The 14647-nt window shown below is 33.9% G+C and overlaps 1 protein-coding gene across 1 annotated transcript; it reads right to left on the reverse strand.

Annotated features, from left to right (window-relative positions):
• Window positions 1-935: 935 nt before the first annotated feature.
• Window positions 936-12773, reverse strand: LOC134684200 (uncharacterized). Its single transcript, XM_063543474.1, has 3 exons — window positions 12602-12773; window positions 7525-7695; window positions 936-2052 (listed from the first exon to the last, which is right to left on the reverse strand). Exon 3 carries the CDS (start codon window positions 2030-2032, stop codon window positions 1418-1420), a length of 615 nt encoding a protein of 204 aa, XP_063399544.1. The 5' UTR covers window positions 2033-2052; window positions 7525-7695; window positions 12602-12773; the 3' UTR covers window positions 936-1417.
• Window positions 12774-14647: the final 1874 nt, after the last annotated feature.

A 14647-nucleotide genomic window follows, 5' to 3' on the forward strand; every position in this document is an offset into this window, starting at 1 on the left:
AATTCGATAGGATGGATGAGTTCAACAATGTCATCAAATTTTGAATTATTTAGTGAGAGAACATCATCTTTATATCGTAAAGTGAAGTTGAGAGACAAAGCTAACGTTTTTTCTTTCTCTTAAGAACTGAATGTATGAATTCACCCCCATAAGAAAAAATGTACAGAGACGGCAAGAAGAAGTGCAAAGGTGGTTTCTTTTGGAATCCCGATGTTTTGAAGAACATGTTCTCCAAACGTAACAATATGTTGACAATCATGAAATCAAGCATCTTAATAATGTAAGTTTCCGAAAAAATTTGTTTGAAGCAGAGTGTTTTTTACAAAGAAGAATTACTAGTACCCAACCATTAGACAATATACTTTTATCTATGTTGGCTATTCTTTTAAATGAAACAAAGCAATACCAACTTTTTTCAATTTGTCTTTTAGCTTAGAATGGGTTATATTTGTGTATAGTGTAGACAAGTTAAATGTTATACTACTATTGAAAGATGAAAAATACTTAGATTGTGTATGTACTCTTTTTGTCATAGAGGTAGGGCAAGTGTTGTGCAACATTTGGATTGGTGTACAAAACATGGGTATTGATAGACTCATTCAGTTTCTTAATTTAGATTATCTAGATAATTAATCATGCTACAATTAAGATAATCATTTCTTTTAAGAACAGACGAAAATGAGGAAATAATCATATTCTATAAATTTATCAAAAAACATCTGAAAAGTGACATTTTTCGGCATATTTGGTAGATTTTTCATATTTGAGCTTGAATCGGATCGTTTTTAATGACTGAATCAGTTAAAATCTTTCACGCAAACTAATTGAATCAAATGAAATAGCCACTTAATTTGAGGCCAAAATCGGTCTTTACTGGACCTATTTCTTTTAATAAAAATTACGCTTTATTGTTTCTGTAGGGCCTATATAATGCTGTAAATGCTTTAAATTTTTTTATTTTAGAAAACACTTTTAAACCATTTGAGCAGGGGTTTCGTTCGCCAGGTCTAGGGGACATGCGCCTGATATAAGTAAAAATGAAGGTTAATATGATAAGTTACACTTAATGATGCTGAATATTGAACAAATCAAGCGAAAATTAATATCCCCCTGCCTCCCTAAAAATAATTGCTGGCAATGAATTTAAATGTGTTTTAGAACACCCTTCTAAAATATTAATTTGAAAAGTTTCCAATGACCCCGGCTTATCCGTTAGATCTCAAAGGTATGCGGCCAATATACATATGCCGAACATAAGATATATTGGAAATACTAAAACAGAAGCTTATTGTCTCCCCAAGACCTGTATAATGACCCCTCCCCCTGAAAAATATCAAAAGCATCCCATTGTAGTCTTAGTCTCCGGGTGTGGTGCTACACAGTGTTGAAGATATCTTTTCGATTATTTTTTATAAATTTACCATAGAGGAAGGAGAGTAAAGTTTCGTGGATTCAAAATCTGAAGTTGTGCATGCACATCCTTAGGATTATATATACCAAAAACCGGACAAAGGCTCTGGTCAGAATAAACATTTTGAAATGTGTAAAGACTCTTGTTGTTCTGAATGAGAGAAACATGGTGTTTTTGTCTGTTAACAAGAACTAGGAGTGTACCGTTAACATTGGCCCCTGCTTGGTTGTCGCTAAACATTTTTAAGGGTATACTTGAATCTGGACTGTCAGCCCATAAGAAAGTTTGATTGTGAGACTCCCGGTGATAGATGTCGAAAGCCCACCCACTAACATTTTCATGCGAAACGTAAAAGTAGTTATCTACTTTATTGTGCTCAGCAAGACCGATTTCTAGTACTAGCCAGTAGCTTTGCAATGTGTTAATGATAGAGTAAGAAAAGTTCACTTCATAGTAAACTATATCATTGTCTTCAATACAAGTATCTGCAATTACTCCCTTATAATTCTTTAACTCTGCACCATCTATGATTGTGGTGCCACTTATGTAAACGTTGCTTAGCATTGTAAGGTCATCTGATATGAAAACATCGGGATGTGACGCTGATCGGTTAAATCTCATATCAAATGTCAGTGCATCAGCTAAAAAATAAAAAATAAATTATTCGATGACTTGGGAAATAAGGCACATAATCAGTTTGAAATATGATGTGTATTTTCATTTAATAGTACTCTCTTGTTGCTTAAATCATTATACATAGAAGGACACTACTTTTAAATAAATTGTTCCAAGAAAGCAAAATTATTTGGAATGGTTGAATTCTAAGGTTAATCCTACCAAATTTAACGATACCAATTTGAAGTAAGGTTGTGTTTATTGTTTTGTCGACCTCAAGCAAAATATCAACTTAAGGGATTCAGTTACTGTTTTACACCGTTTAATACGAGTATAGTGAGATGATGAAAATACAGTAATCACACAGCACAAAAAGCCGAATGACACCAGATGTGAATATACAAACTTGAATAATAAACAACAGAATAACATAAAAAGACTGGCAAACAAATGAGTGGAATTAGTACCAATAGTAGTGTTCTCAAGAATTACTTATTCTAAAAAACTTTCTGTCTTTCACGCACATCTATTAAATGTGAGAACTGCGTTTTAGAAAATTTATAAATGTCTAGGTTAAGAGCTTCAGTTAATAAAGAGCGTAAATTGTTTCCTCAGCCGCCCGGTGTATTTAATGCAGCACAGTCTAGTGCTACGGAAATTCAGTAAAGAATACCGTATAGCGGGTTATTTTCACGGGGTGTACATTTTCGCTTATTTTCACAGATAGAACCAAACCGCCAAAATAAATTCCGCCAATTTAAAAGTGTACATGCAAAGGTATTGATAAAAGTGTTCAATCCGCCAAAATAATAACCGCCAAAATATTTCGTATACCTAATTAATGATAATCGCGAAATTTTACACCCGCGAAAATAACCCTCTGTACGGTATTAGTATGGTGACCAGAATCAATATTTTCAAAATGTTATCGTCAAACATTCTATATGGCTATATAATATATCAAGGGATTCGTCAAAATAAGTACTTTCGAAATATCAATGTCGTCAAAAGGAAATGAGGCAACAGTTTTGCATAAAATAAGGCCAAAGATGCATATATATATATATATTATTTTCTTCTAAAAATTTTTTTAAGTTCAAAGATAAATAAAGCAATTAATTTTAGATTTCAGATACAATAGTTATCAAAAGTACCAGGATTATAATTTTATACGCCAGACGCGCGTTTCGTCTACATAAGACTCATCAGTGACGCTCAGATCAAAATAGTTAAAAAGCCAAATAAATACAAAGTTGAAGAGCATTGAGGATCCAAAATTCCAAAAAGTTGTGCCAAATACGGCTAAGGTAATCTACTCCTGGGGTAAGAAAATCCTTAGTTTTTCGAAAAATTCAAAGTTTTGTAAACAGAAAATTTATAAAAATGACCATATAATTGATATTCATGTCAACACCGAAGTACTGACTACTGGGCTGGTGATACCCTCGGGGACTAAACGTCCACCAGCAGTGGCATCGACCCAGTGGTGTAAATAGTTATCAAAAGTACCAGGATTATAATTTTATACGCCAGACGCGCGTTTCGTCTACATAAGACTCATCAGTGACGCTCAGATCAAAATAGTTAAAAAGCCAAATAAATACAAAGTTGAAGAGCATTGAGGATCCAAAATTCCAAAAAGTTGTGCCAAATACGGCTAAGGTAATCTACTCCTGGGGTAAGAAAATCCTTAGTTTTTCGAAAAATTCAAAGTTTTGTAAACAGAAAATTTATAAAAATGACCATATAATTGATATTCATGTCAACACCGAAGTGCTGACTACTGGGCTGGTGATACCCTCGGGGACGAAACGTCCACCAGCAGTGGCATCGACCCAGTGGTGTAAATAGTTATCAAAAGTACCAGGATTATAATTTTATACGCCTGACGCGCGTTTCGTCTACATAAGACTCATCAGTGACGCTCAGATCAAAATAGTTAAAAAGCCAAATAAATACAAAGTTGAAGAGCATTGAGGATCCAAAATTCCAAAAAGTTGTGCCAAATACGGCTAAGGTAATCTACTCCTGGGGTAAGAAAATCCTTAGTTTTTCGAAAAATTCAAAGTTTTGTAAACAGAAAATTTATAAAAATGACCATACAATTGATATTCATGTCAACACCGAAGTGCTGACTACTGGGCTGGTGATACCCTCGGGGACGAAACGTCCACCAGCAGTGGCATCGACCCAGTGGTGTAAATAGTTATCAAAAGTACCAGGATTATAATTTTATACGCCAGACGCGCGTTTCGTCTACATAAGACTCATCAGTGACGCTCAGATCAAAATAGTTAAAAAGCCAAATAAATACAAAGTTGAAGAGCATTGAGGATCCAAAATTCCAAAAAGTTGTGCCAAATACGGCTAAAGTAATCTACTCCTGGGGTAAGAAAATCCTTAGTTTTTCGAAAAATTCAAAGTTTTGTAAACAGAAAATTTATAAAAATGACCATATATAATTGATATTCATGTCAAAAACGTATAAAAAAACCTTAATAATTGTTACTTTATCGCATATTTGGTAAAAGCTCATGTATGTAATTAATAAAACGCAAAACAAGTAAATAACCCGCTAACAATTACAATTAAGTCAATGCAATCGAAGAGGTCCAAACAATAATTTACCAAGGTGTTTTTTCTGCTTTCCGTTCATTTTATTCAAATCATGGCGAAATAAAAAAAAATCTGATTAGAAAGGTTTAACATGTTTAACCCCGACGCATTTTAGCGCCTATCCCAAGACATGAGCATCTAGCCTTTGTAAGTCTAGTATTATTTTTAATTTTAGTTTCTTTTGTACAATTTAGAGTTTAGTATGGCGTTCATTATCACTGCACTAGTATATATATTTGTTTAGGGGCCAGCTGAAGGACGCCTCCGGGTGCGGGAATTTCTGACTGCAGAAGACCTGTTAGTGACATTCTGCTGTTGTCTGTTCTATGGTCGGGTTGTTGTCTCTTTGACACATTCCCCATTTCCATTCTCAATTTTATTGTATCTAACTTGTTTACACAGACACGGGCTTCATCTTTGGCAGAACCCCTGAAGCTCCGCAAAACACTGAAATAACTGTGAGTATCCTTCAAATTTCTGTAGTTGGATTTCTTACCTACTCCAAAAAGAGAACATTTTGTGTGGCATCTGGTAGGAGCTTTTTCAAAAGACAGCTGTTTACAAATAGTTTTGAAAAGACAGTCGCATAGTTGGTGAATAGGCAAACAAATTATACGCCGGTCTTGTACAAATGTTACATTTCTAATATTCACTATCTGCACACACAACTCGTTTGTATGTGTTATCTCTTTATATAGAGGGTACACATACAACAATCCGATAATCAATCACTTACGTATCAGACTAAGTAAAGACAGTCAATATAAGTAGTCAGATGCGGATTAAGATAGGAGACAGGGTGCCCGCAACCCCGTTTATTGGAAAAATTTGGTTGATCATATATGGAATCACTGAATCATAACTGGATGAAATAGAACGAAGTTGCGGAGGGTATAATGTTTTCGACCCGTCCGTCCGTCCGTCCGTCCGTCCGTCTGTCTGTCTGTCTGTCTGTCTGTCTGTCTGTCTGTCTGTCTGTCTGTCTGTCTGTCTGTCTGTCTGTCTGTCTGTCTGTCTGTCTGTCTGTCTGTCTGTCTGTCTGTCTGTCTGTCTGTCTGTCTGTCTGTCTGTCTGTCTGTCTGTCTGTCTGTCTGTCTGTCTGTCTGTCTGTCTGTCTGTCTGTCTGTCTGTCTGTCTGTCTGTCTGTCTGTCTGTCTGTCTGTCTGTCTGTCTGTCTGTCTGTCTGTCTGTCTGTCTGTCTGTCTGTCTGTCTGTCTGTCTGTCTGTCTGTCTGTCTGTCTGTCTGTCTGTCTGTCTGTCTGTCTTTCCGTCTGTCTGTCTGTCTGTCTGTCTGTCCGTCAGTCCGGTTTCTTGTCATCGCAACTCCTCTCAAACCACACAACATAATTTCTTGAAACCTTTTTAGATAATAAGGACATACTATGAAGATGTGTACATCGACAGAAATTACGATTCATATTTTTTCTAGGAGTTGCACCCCTTTTAACCTATTTGCTTCAATATACTACTGCAACAGTTTGTCATCGCAACTCCTCTGAAACGACAAAACAGAATTCTATGAAACCTTCTTAGATAATAAGGAAATACTATGTAGAAAGTTTAATAAAAACAAATGAGCTCCTAGGAAAATTCAATCGGAAAGTCCCTAATCACATGGCAAAATCAAATGACAAAACACATCAAACAAATGGGCAACAACTGTCATATTCCTGACTTGGTACAGGCATTTTCAATGGTGGATTGAACCTGGTTTTATAGCACTAAACCTCTCACTTGTACGACAGTCGCATCAAATTTAATAAGATCGACAATGATGTGTGAACAAAACGAACAGAAACAATAGGTAACAATGTCACAAATAAAGGGGAAAAGTCTAATTCGGTTTCGTCAAATTCGTAAAAAGGGAACGTGCATACCAACAGAAAATAACGATTCATTTTTTTTTCTAGGAGTGAAGCCCCTTTGAACTTATTTACTTCAATATACTACTGCAACAGTTTGTCATCGCAACTCCTCTGAATAGTTATCAAAGGTACCAGGATTATAATTTAGTACGCCAGCCGCGCGTTTCGTCTACATTAGACTCATCAGTGGCGCTCATATAAAAAAATTATTAAGCCAAACAGGTACAAAGTTGAAGAGCATTGAGGATCAAAATTCCAAAAAGTTGTGCCAAATACGGCTAAGGTTATCTATGCCTGGGATAAGAAAATTCGTAGTTTTTCGAAAAATTCAAAGTTTTGTAAACAGGAAATTTATAAAAATGAAACCACACAACAGAATGTCATGAAACCTTTTAAGATAATAAAAACATACTATGCAGATGTGCATATCGGCGAATAATTATGATTAATTTTTTTCTAGGAGTTACGCCCCTTTGAACGTATTTGTCTCATTATACTATTGCAACAGTTTGTCATCACAACTCCTCTGAAACCACACAACAGAATTTCCTGAAACTTTGTAGATAATAAGGACTAACTACGTAGATGTGCATATCGACAGGAAAGTATGATTAAATTTTTTTCTAGGAGTTACGCCCCTTTGGACTTATTTGCTTCAATATACATCTGCAACAGTTTGTTATCCCAACTACTCTGAAATCACACAACACAATTTCATGAAACTTTGTAGATAATAAGGACATACTATGTAGATGTGCATATCGACAGGAAATTATGATGCAATATTTTGTTCTTATACAATTTTGTTTTCTTACTGTTATTTTATTTCTATAGTAACAATGTTGGGACGTGGAGTATGTGAGCCTGCTCACTAAGGTTCTTTAATTGTTAATGTTTTTGTTTTTGTTATTGTGTGTTTGTCTCTATTATGCGTTCCATGTTTTGACATATTTGCAGATATCAATACATAATTAAAGCATATTCCAATTCGGTTTCATATAATAACTTCATATATACCTGGACATGTTTCTTGTAAACAAATCTTAGTTTCGAAAGTTTCATTACAACGTTGTGAGTTGTTAAGTTGTTGTTTGACTCTGATTATCACACCTCTACCACATGTAATACTACATTCTGTCCAGGGACTCCAACTTGTCCATTTGCACTCTGTTTGAACAGTTTCTGCAGCTTTGTAAAACAGGTATCATGATTGAATTAAGTAATGTTAAAATAATCGTCGATTCAAAATTGATATGTGCAAAGATCTACATACTAGTCTAGTAGATTTTATTTCAATAGATACTTTTATTTCCGGAGAATAGAAATACCAGACTCCTGATAATTTGATGGTTGGAATTTCTAGAACGTTACATCTATATTATCTAGAAATTCGTGTCTGCAAAACTTTACGGATTTTGATATTTATATATATATATACTCTCCGGTATTTATGGATCTATTTGGGAAACTAAAACTAGAGGCTCTAAAGAGCCTGTGTCGCTCACCATGGTCTATGATCATATACTAAACAAAGGACATACATAATAGATGATAATAGAATTTATGAGAAAATTATGTTTTGGTGATGACGATGTGTTTTCAATCTTACTTTACTGAACATTCTTGCTGTTTACAATTTTCTCTATCTATAATGAACTTGGCTCAGTAGTTTCAGAGGAAAATATTTTGTAAAAGTTCATAAAAATTCACCAAAATTTACGAAAATTGTTTAAAATTTTCTATAAAGAGAAATAACTCCTTAAGGGGTCAATTATAAGTTTTGGTCAAGGATTTATTGTAGATCTTACTTTGCTATACATAAGTGTTGCTTACAGGTTATCTTTATCTAAGATAAAATTGAAAATAAAAACCAAAAACTGCAAAAATTTTCTTAAACTTACCAATTCAGGGACAGGAACCCCAAAACGGGTCGCCTGATTTGTCTGAAAAAGTAAAATCTCAAAAATACTGAACTTTGAGAAAAATCAATTCGGAAAATCCATAATCACTTGGCAAAATCAAATAACAAAACGCATCAAAAACGAATGGACAAGAACTGTCATATTCCTGACTTGGTACAGGCATTTTCAAATGTAGAAAATGGTGGATTAAATCTGGTTTGGGTCCTCAATGCTCTTCAACTTTGTATTTGTTAGGCTTTTTAACTATTTTGATCTGAGCGTCACTGATGAGTCTTATGTAGACGAAACGCGCGTCTGGCGTATAAAATTATAATCCTGGTACTTTTGATAACTATTTACACCACTGGGTCGATGCCACTGCTGGTGGACGTTTCGTCCTGAGGGTATTACCAGCCCAGTAGTCAGCACTTCGGTGTTGACATGAATATCAATTATATGGTCATATTATAATTTTTTTGTTTATAAAACTTTGAATTTTTCGAAAAACTAAGGATTTTCTTACCCCAGGAGTAGATTACCTTAGCCGTATTTGGCAAAACTTTTTTGGAATTTTGGGTCCTCAATGCTCTTCAACTTTGTATTTGTTTGGCTTTTTAACTATTTTGATCTGAGCGTCACTGATGAGTCTTATGTAGACGAAACGCGCGTCTGGCGTATAAAATTATAATCCTGGTACTTTTGATAACTATTTACACCACTGGGTCGATGCCACTGCTGGTGGACGTTTCGTCCCCGAGGGTATCACCAGCCCAGTAGTCAGCACTTCGGTGTTGACATGAATATCAATTATATGGTCATATTATAATTTTTTTGTTTATAAAACTTTGAATTTTTCGAAAAACTAAGGATTTTTTTACCCCAGGAGTAGATTACCTTAGCCGTATTTGGCAAAACTTTTTTGGAATTTTGGGTCCTCAATGCTCTTCAACTTTGTATTTGTTTGGCTTTTTAACTATTTTGATCTGAGCGTCACTGATGAGTCTTATGTAGACGAAACGCGCGTCTGGCGTATAAAATTATAATCCTGGTACTTTTGATAACTATTTATCACTTTAATTGTAGTTTCATCAAATACCGTTATATTTACATTGATGCGTTAAATAAACAGACACAATAAATAAAATAGTCATAATATAAATGAGATTTTCTCTCAACGTTTTGAATTCAGAGATAAACCGTTGGTTTTTCCGTTTGAATGGTAATTTTGGGGCCCTTCATAGCTTGTTGTTCGGTGTGAGCCAAGGCTCCGTGTTGAAGGCCGTACTTTAAGGCGAAGTTACAGTAAATGGGCTATGTAACAGATTTCAGTAAGATTTGGCAGACAACTCTGGCTCGATTAACTTCAACTGAAAATCGAAAAAATATTGCATTTATCTCAATTATCATTTGAAATATTATTGATTGAATTCTTACAAAATGGGTGAACATTTGTATAGAAAGCACATAAAATCGGCGAAAACCCTTCTAAAATTTGTCTTAAAATCGCCAAATCTCTAATTATACTCAATAGATTTTTCTTAAAAAACTATATGTTGTTGATACATAAATTTTCGATATAATGATGCAAAATAAAGATGGGGTCGCCGACTTCGTTTGTACGGTATACTTCATTTAAAGTTGCGTTCTTTGTGAAAAAATCCAACAAAACGCCGAAATAATCGTAATGTTATCGCGTTGCAGGCCATAAAACGTTGATTTTTGACGTTTTTCACTACCAACAAGGTAACAAATTGATTATTAGACAAAAAACAAAGTCGGTGACCCTTTGATTATTTTATATCATTAAAACAGAAATTTATGAGTCAACAATATATAGTTTTTTAAGAAAAATCTATGGAGTGGAATTAAAGATTTGGCTATTTTAAGACAAATTTTAAAAGGTTTTTCGCCGATTTTATGTGCTTTCTATACAAATATTTAGCCATATTAAAAGAAATCAATCTGCAATTTTTTACATAATAAATGAGATAAATGTTTTTTCAGTTGTAGTTCAACGAGCCAAGGTTGTATGCAAATTTTTAGCAAAATCTGCGACATAGCCCATTTACTGTTCCTTGACCTTAACCTATAATGGTTTACTTTTTAAATTGTTATTTGGATGGAGAAATGTCTCATTGGCACTCACACCACATCTTCTTATATCTATAAAAGCAAAAAATTGCATTTTACCCCTATGTACCATTTTTAGCCATGTCCGCCATCTTGGTTCGTGCACGAGGTCACATTATTAAAACTACACCCCCTTAAAATGATGGTTGCCAAGTTTGGTTTAATTTGTCTAAGAAGTTTCAGAGGGGAAGATTTTTCAAAAAAATCACTAAACTTTTATTGTTTCACAGATATAAACCAAAATCTACATGTTACCACTATGTTCTATTTGAATCCATGGCGGCCATCTTGGTTGGTTAGCCAGGTCATCTGTTTAATCTATATACCCTTAGGAGGATTGTGGCAAAGTTTGGTTAAATTTGGTCGAGAAGTATCAGAGGAGAAGATTTTTTAAAAAGATTACTAAAATTTTAGAAAAATGATTAAAAATTGACTATAAAGGACAATAACTCCTTAATGGGTCAACTGACAATTTTGGTCGTCTTGAATTATTTGTATATCTTACTTTGTTGAACATTATTGCTGTTTACAGTTCATCTCTATCTTTTGAAATATTCAAGAAAATAACCAAAAACAGCAAAATTTTCTTAAAATCACTTATTCGGGGGTAGCAACTTAACAACGGGTTGTCCGATTTGTCTGAAAATATCAGGGCAGATAGATCTTGGCCTGATAAACAGTTTTAACCCAGTCAGATTTGCTTTAAATGCTTTGGTTCCAGACGGCCGGGTCATGGGAAACATTTCAAAACAAGATATCCCAAGGATGAGTGTGGCCAAGTTTGATTAAATTTGGCCCAGAAGTCTCAGAGGAGAAGATTAAAGTTTACGGACGCTGGACGACGGACGACAGACGTCAAGTGATGAGAAACGATCACCTTGCACTTCGGGCCAAGTGAGCATGGTTGTTACGTGTGGAGAACGTGTTTTCAAGAAAAAAAATTTCTTCGATGGGAACTCACTTAAGTGCTTGGTTATTTCCGACTTGCAGGTCGGTTATGAAGAAAAGTTTACGACAAAAGAAATGAGTTCAGCTTCCAATTGTGAATTTTGCAATTGTATCTAGCAACATTCCAGACGTGCAAGCGTATAGAGTATATACCGCCCAGTTAAAACAATATGCCTGAGCCTTCATTTCCTCGTGATTTTCATGACTGATGATTAAGAGAGTATGAAATATCAAACTAGGTAAAATTAAACAAATACAAATTTATAGATATTATAAATCGAACGTTCTGGAAATTCGTATCAATAAAATTTTATAGAGTTTGGTATTTTTAACTCTCCGGAAGTGAATATACACATTTAGGAAAAAAACTTAAAATTGACACTCATAATTTTAAACCACCCTCTTTCTCTGGCTATCGAACAAAAAAGGCTTTATGTTTGAGTTATGCATGTATATATGGAAAAAGCAACTTTAATATATTTGATTTCCAAAAGCTAGATATGTGAAATATAACCGCTTTTTTATTTAAACATGGCAACAATCTGCATTTATTTGAAACAAAATTAGCAAAAAGGGGGTGAAATGTCACTTAAGTTCCCGAAATTTGGTCCAAAAGATAATTTCAATCCATTAGAATGATACTTTTCATTTATCTATCAAGAGGTAAAAAATCATATTCATCTCAGTTTTAGTTTAAACTTGAATTGAAAAGTTCGAGTGACAACTCTTGGTTGAAAAACCCTACAATAGGAGTTTGTAGGCATAACGGAAAAAAGACCCTAAAAGTTCATGACAAATAATCATGATGTTCATATAAACCCACTTGGAATGCTATACTATTTTGTTTTGGTTTGTGGTTAAAATTTGTTATTGTTTAATTCATATATGAGTATTGAACAGGAGTATACTGCCTATTCAGCAATTAAAAGATCAATATTTGAATTAATTCACCAACTGTGAATACAGGGTCATTCTTGCACATGCTTGTTTTGTATTAAGGTATCTGATGAAAGTTATTCCAGGTGTACGTATCTTGTGCACTAGTAAAATACTTTTAACTGTAGCAGGACATACGATCATATAACAAAATTAAACAAAAAAATATATCTACTTACACTGCTTCTCTGCAAATCTGTCTTTGTTATGAAGAAGGTGACAACACCTGTGATAACTAATCCAATCAAAGAACAAATAATGATTAGAAGTAACAACCACAATGGGGTTTGACACTTGTGACAAGCATGAATTTTTGCTGGCCTTGGTGGAAAAGAAGGTGGTGTAACGTGTTTATCACTGCAATGGTCTTCATTTTGAACTGATGATATTTTTGTGTACGTTTCTTCGTCATGTTCATGCGCAAACACTATCAGATAATCTGGGTCAATTATCTCTGCACTGAAACTCTTATTGGTATAAATATTTTTTTGAGTGTTTGACATCTTGGTTTCTCATCAGGTAAAAACTACAAAAAACAAAATGAAAAAACTATAGACTTATTTATTATACATTACCTACTTATCATGGTGTCTCTATTAATGAATTTCTTTCAATGATATAGACAGTGTTGAGTATGCATCATATTTACATGCAACTTAATTCACTATCAGTTTTAAAATGAAATCATAAGTAAAACTTATGTTTCGAAACACTAGACAAATTTTTTACCTTTATTTAAACTAACAGTCATTATTACGGAAATAACCCATTACAGACTTATCAGACCAGTCTGCATCGGTTAAATTATGTTTTCTTCATCTTTCTTATTTTAACAAAGGTCTTGATTCCAGAAATTGAGGCAACTTATTACTGATATATTTATACCAAACTAGAAAATCCTTTCTCATTTAGCGTCCACGCAGATCGCCAAATAGAAAGAATCTTTTTGTTATTCTTATAATAATGAAGATGTTCTTAGTGTCGATGGTTTTATTTCCGGGGTTTTAAATAAACTCACGTGGTCGAGCGAATTTACTGTTTCTAAAAGACATATTCTTATATTTCATTTTTTATACATTTTCAGTAACAGATGTTTTGCCTTTTCTTACTAGAGAGACTTCTAAGCTAGTTTACTTACTAGTTATCAAAGTTACCAGCTATGCTATGCTTATAATTTAATACTCCAGACGCTCGTTAAGTCTACATAACACTCACCAGTGACGCTCATATCAAAATAGTTATGAAGCCTAACAAGAACAAAGTTAAAGAGCATTGAAGACCCAAAATTTCAAAATGTTGTGCCAAATACGGCTAATGTAATCTGTGCCTGGGATGAGCAAATCCTTAGTATTACGAAAAGTTAAACAGTTCTACATAGTAACTTCGGTAAATTCCGCAAATTAAAACTTGAAATATTGTGTATTTAAAATATTGTGTATATATATGTTTGGAATAATATTATTACGTATATATTCAATTCATGAACAGTGACCGTCCAAAATGTGAGATTAATTAGTTTAGGGCAGATTTATATTTTATTGTTAATGAACATTATACAAAATGAAAATGCTACTTAGGTCATGTGGCAATCATTTAGCATGTTTAGGAATAACTTCATGGTGTGGGGTTTTCCTAATAATTAATATTCAGGTTGTGACCTCTGGATGTTTATTTTTGTTTAGATAATATCGAAGTGCTGTTTCCTTTGCATATACCAATATATGTAATGGTGTACCCATCCACATCGTGTTGCAGAGTGAATTACTGGAATATAAACACTGTTCGCCTGACTAAGCACCCATCTGGATTGAAAAAAGTAAAATCACAAAAATACTGAACTTAGAGGAAAATCAATTCGGAAAGCCCGTAAAACACTCTAGCATCTTTATTCGCTATTGGATCTGGATAAATTTATGCAGTAGCTTTCTACAAACAACTTACTGGTCATGAGCTTTTTTCACAAGTTTGTCAATGGGGATACTAGAAATCATTATGCAATAATATTTGAATTTCAAATAACATATGCAAACGGTCTTGCATGATCATAAAGCTTCAAATTTCATTGCTTAGGTCAATGTCAGTATGTTTGATTTCCAAATTCAATCAGGAAAACCATAAAGAATTCAAACATGAAGGCTAGGTTTAAAAAGCTCAAAGAAAGTTGTAATGTTTTTCTTAAAAAAAAACGAAAGAGTACATGAATTTGGTTTTGAACAAGGTGAGAA

Source organism: Mytilus trossulus, chromosome 9, assembly GCF_036588685.1.
Source record: "Mytilus trossulus isolate FHL-02 chromosome 9, PNRI_Mtr1.1.1.hap1, whole genome shotgun sequence".
Taxonomy (NCBI): domain Eukaryota; kingdom Metazoa; phylum Mollusca; class Bivalvia; order Mytilida; family Mytilidae; genus Mytilus; species Mytilus trossulus.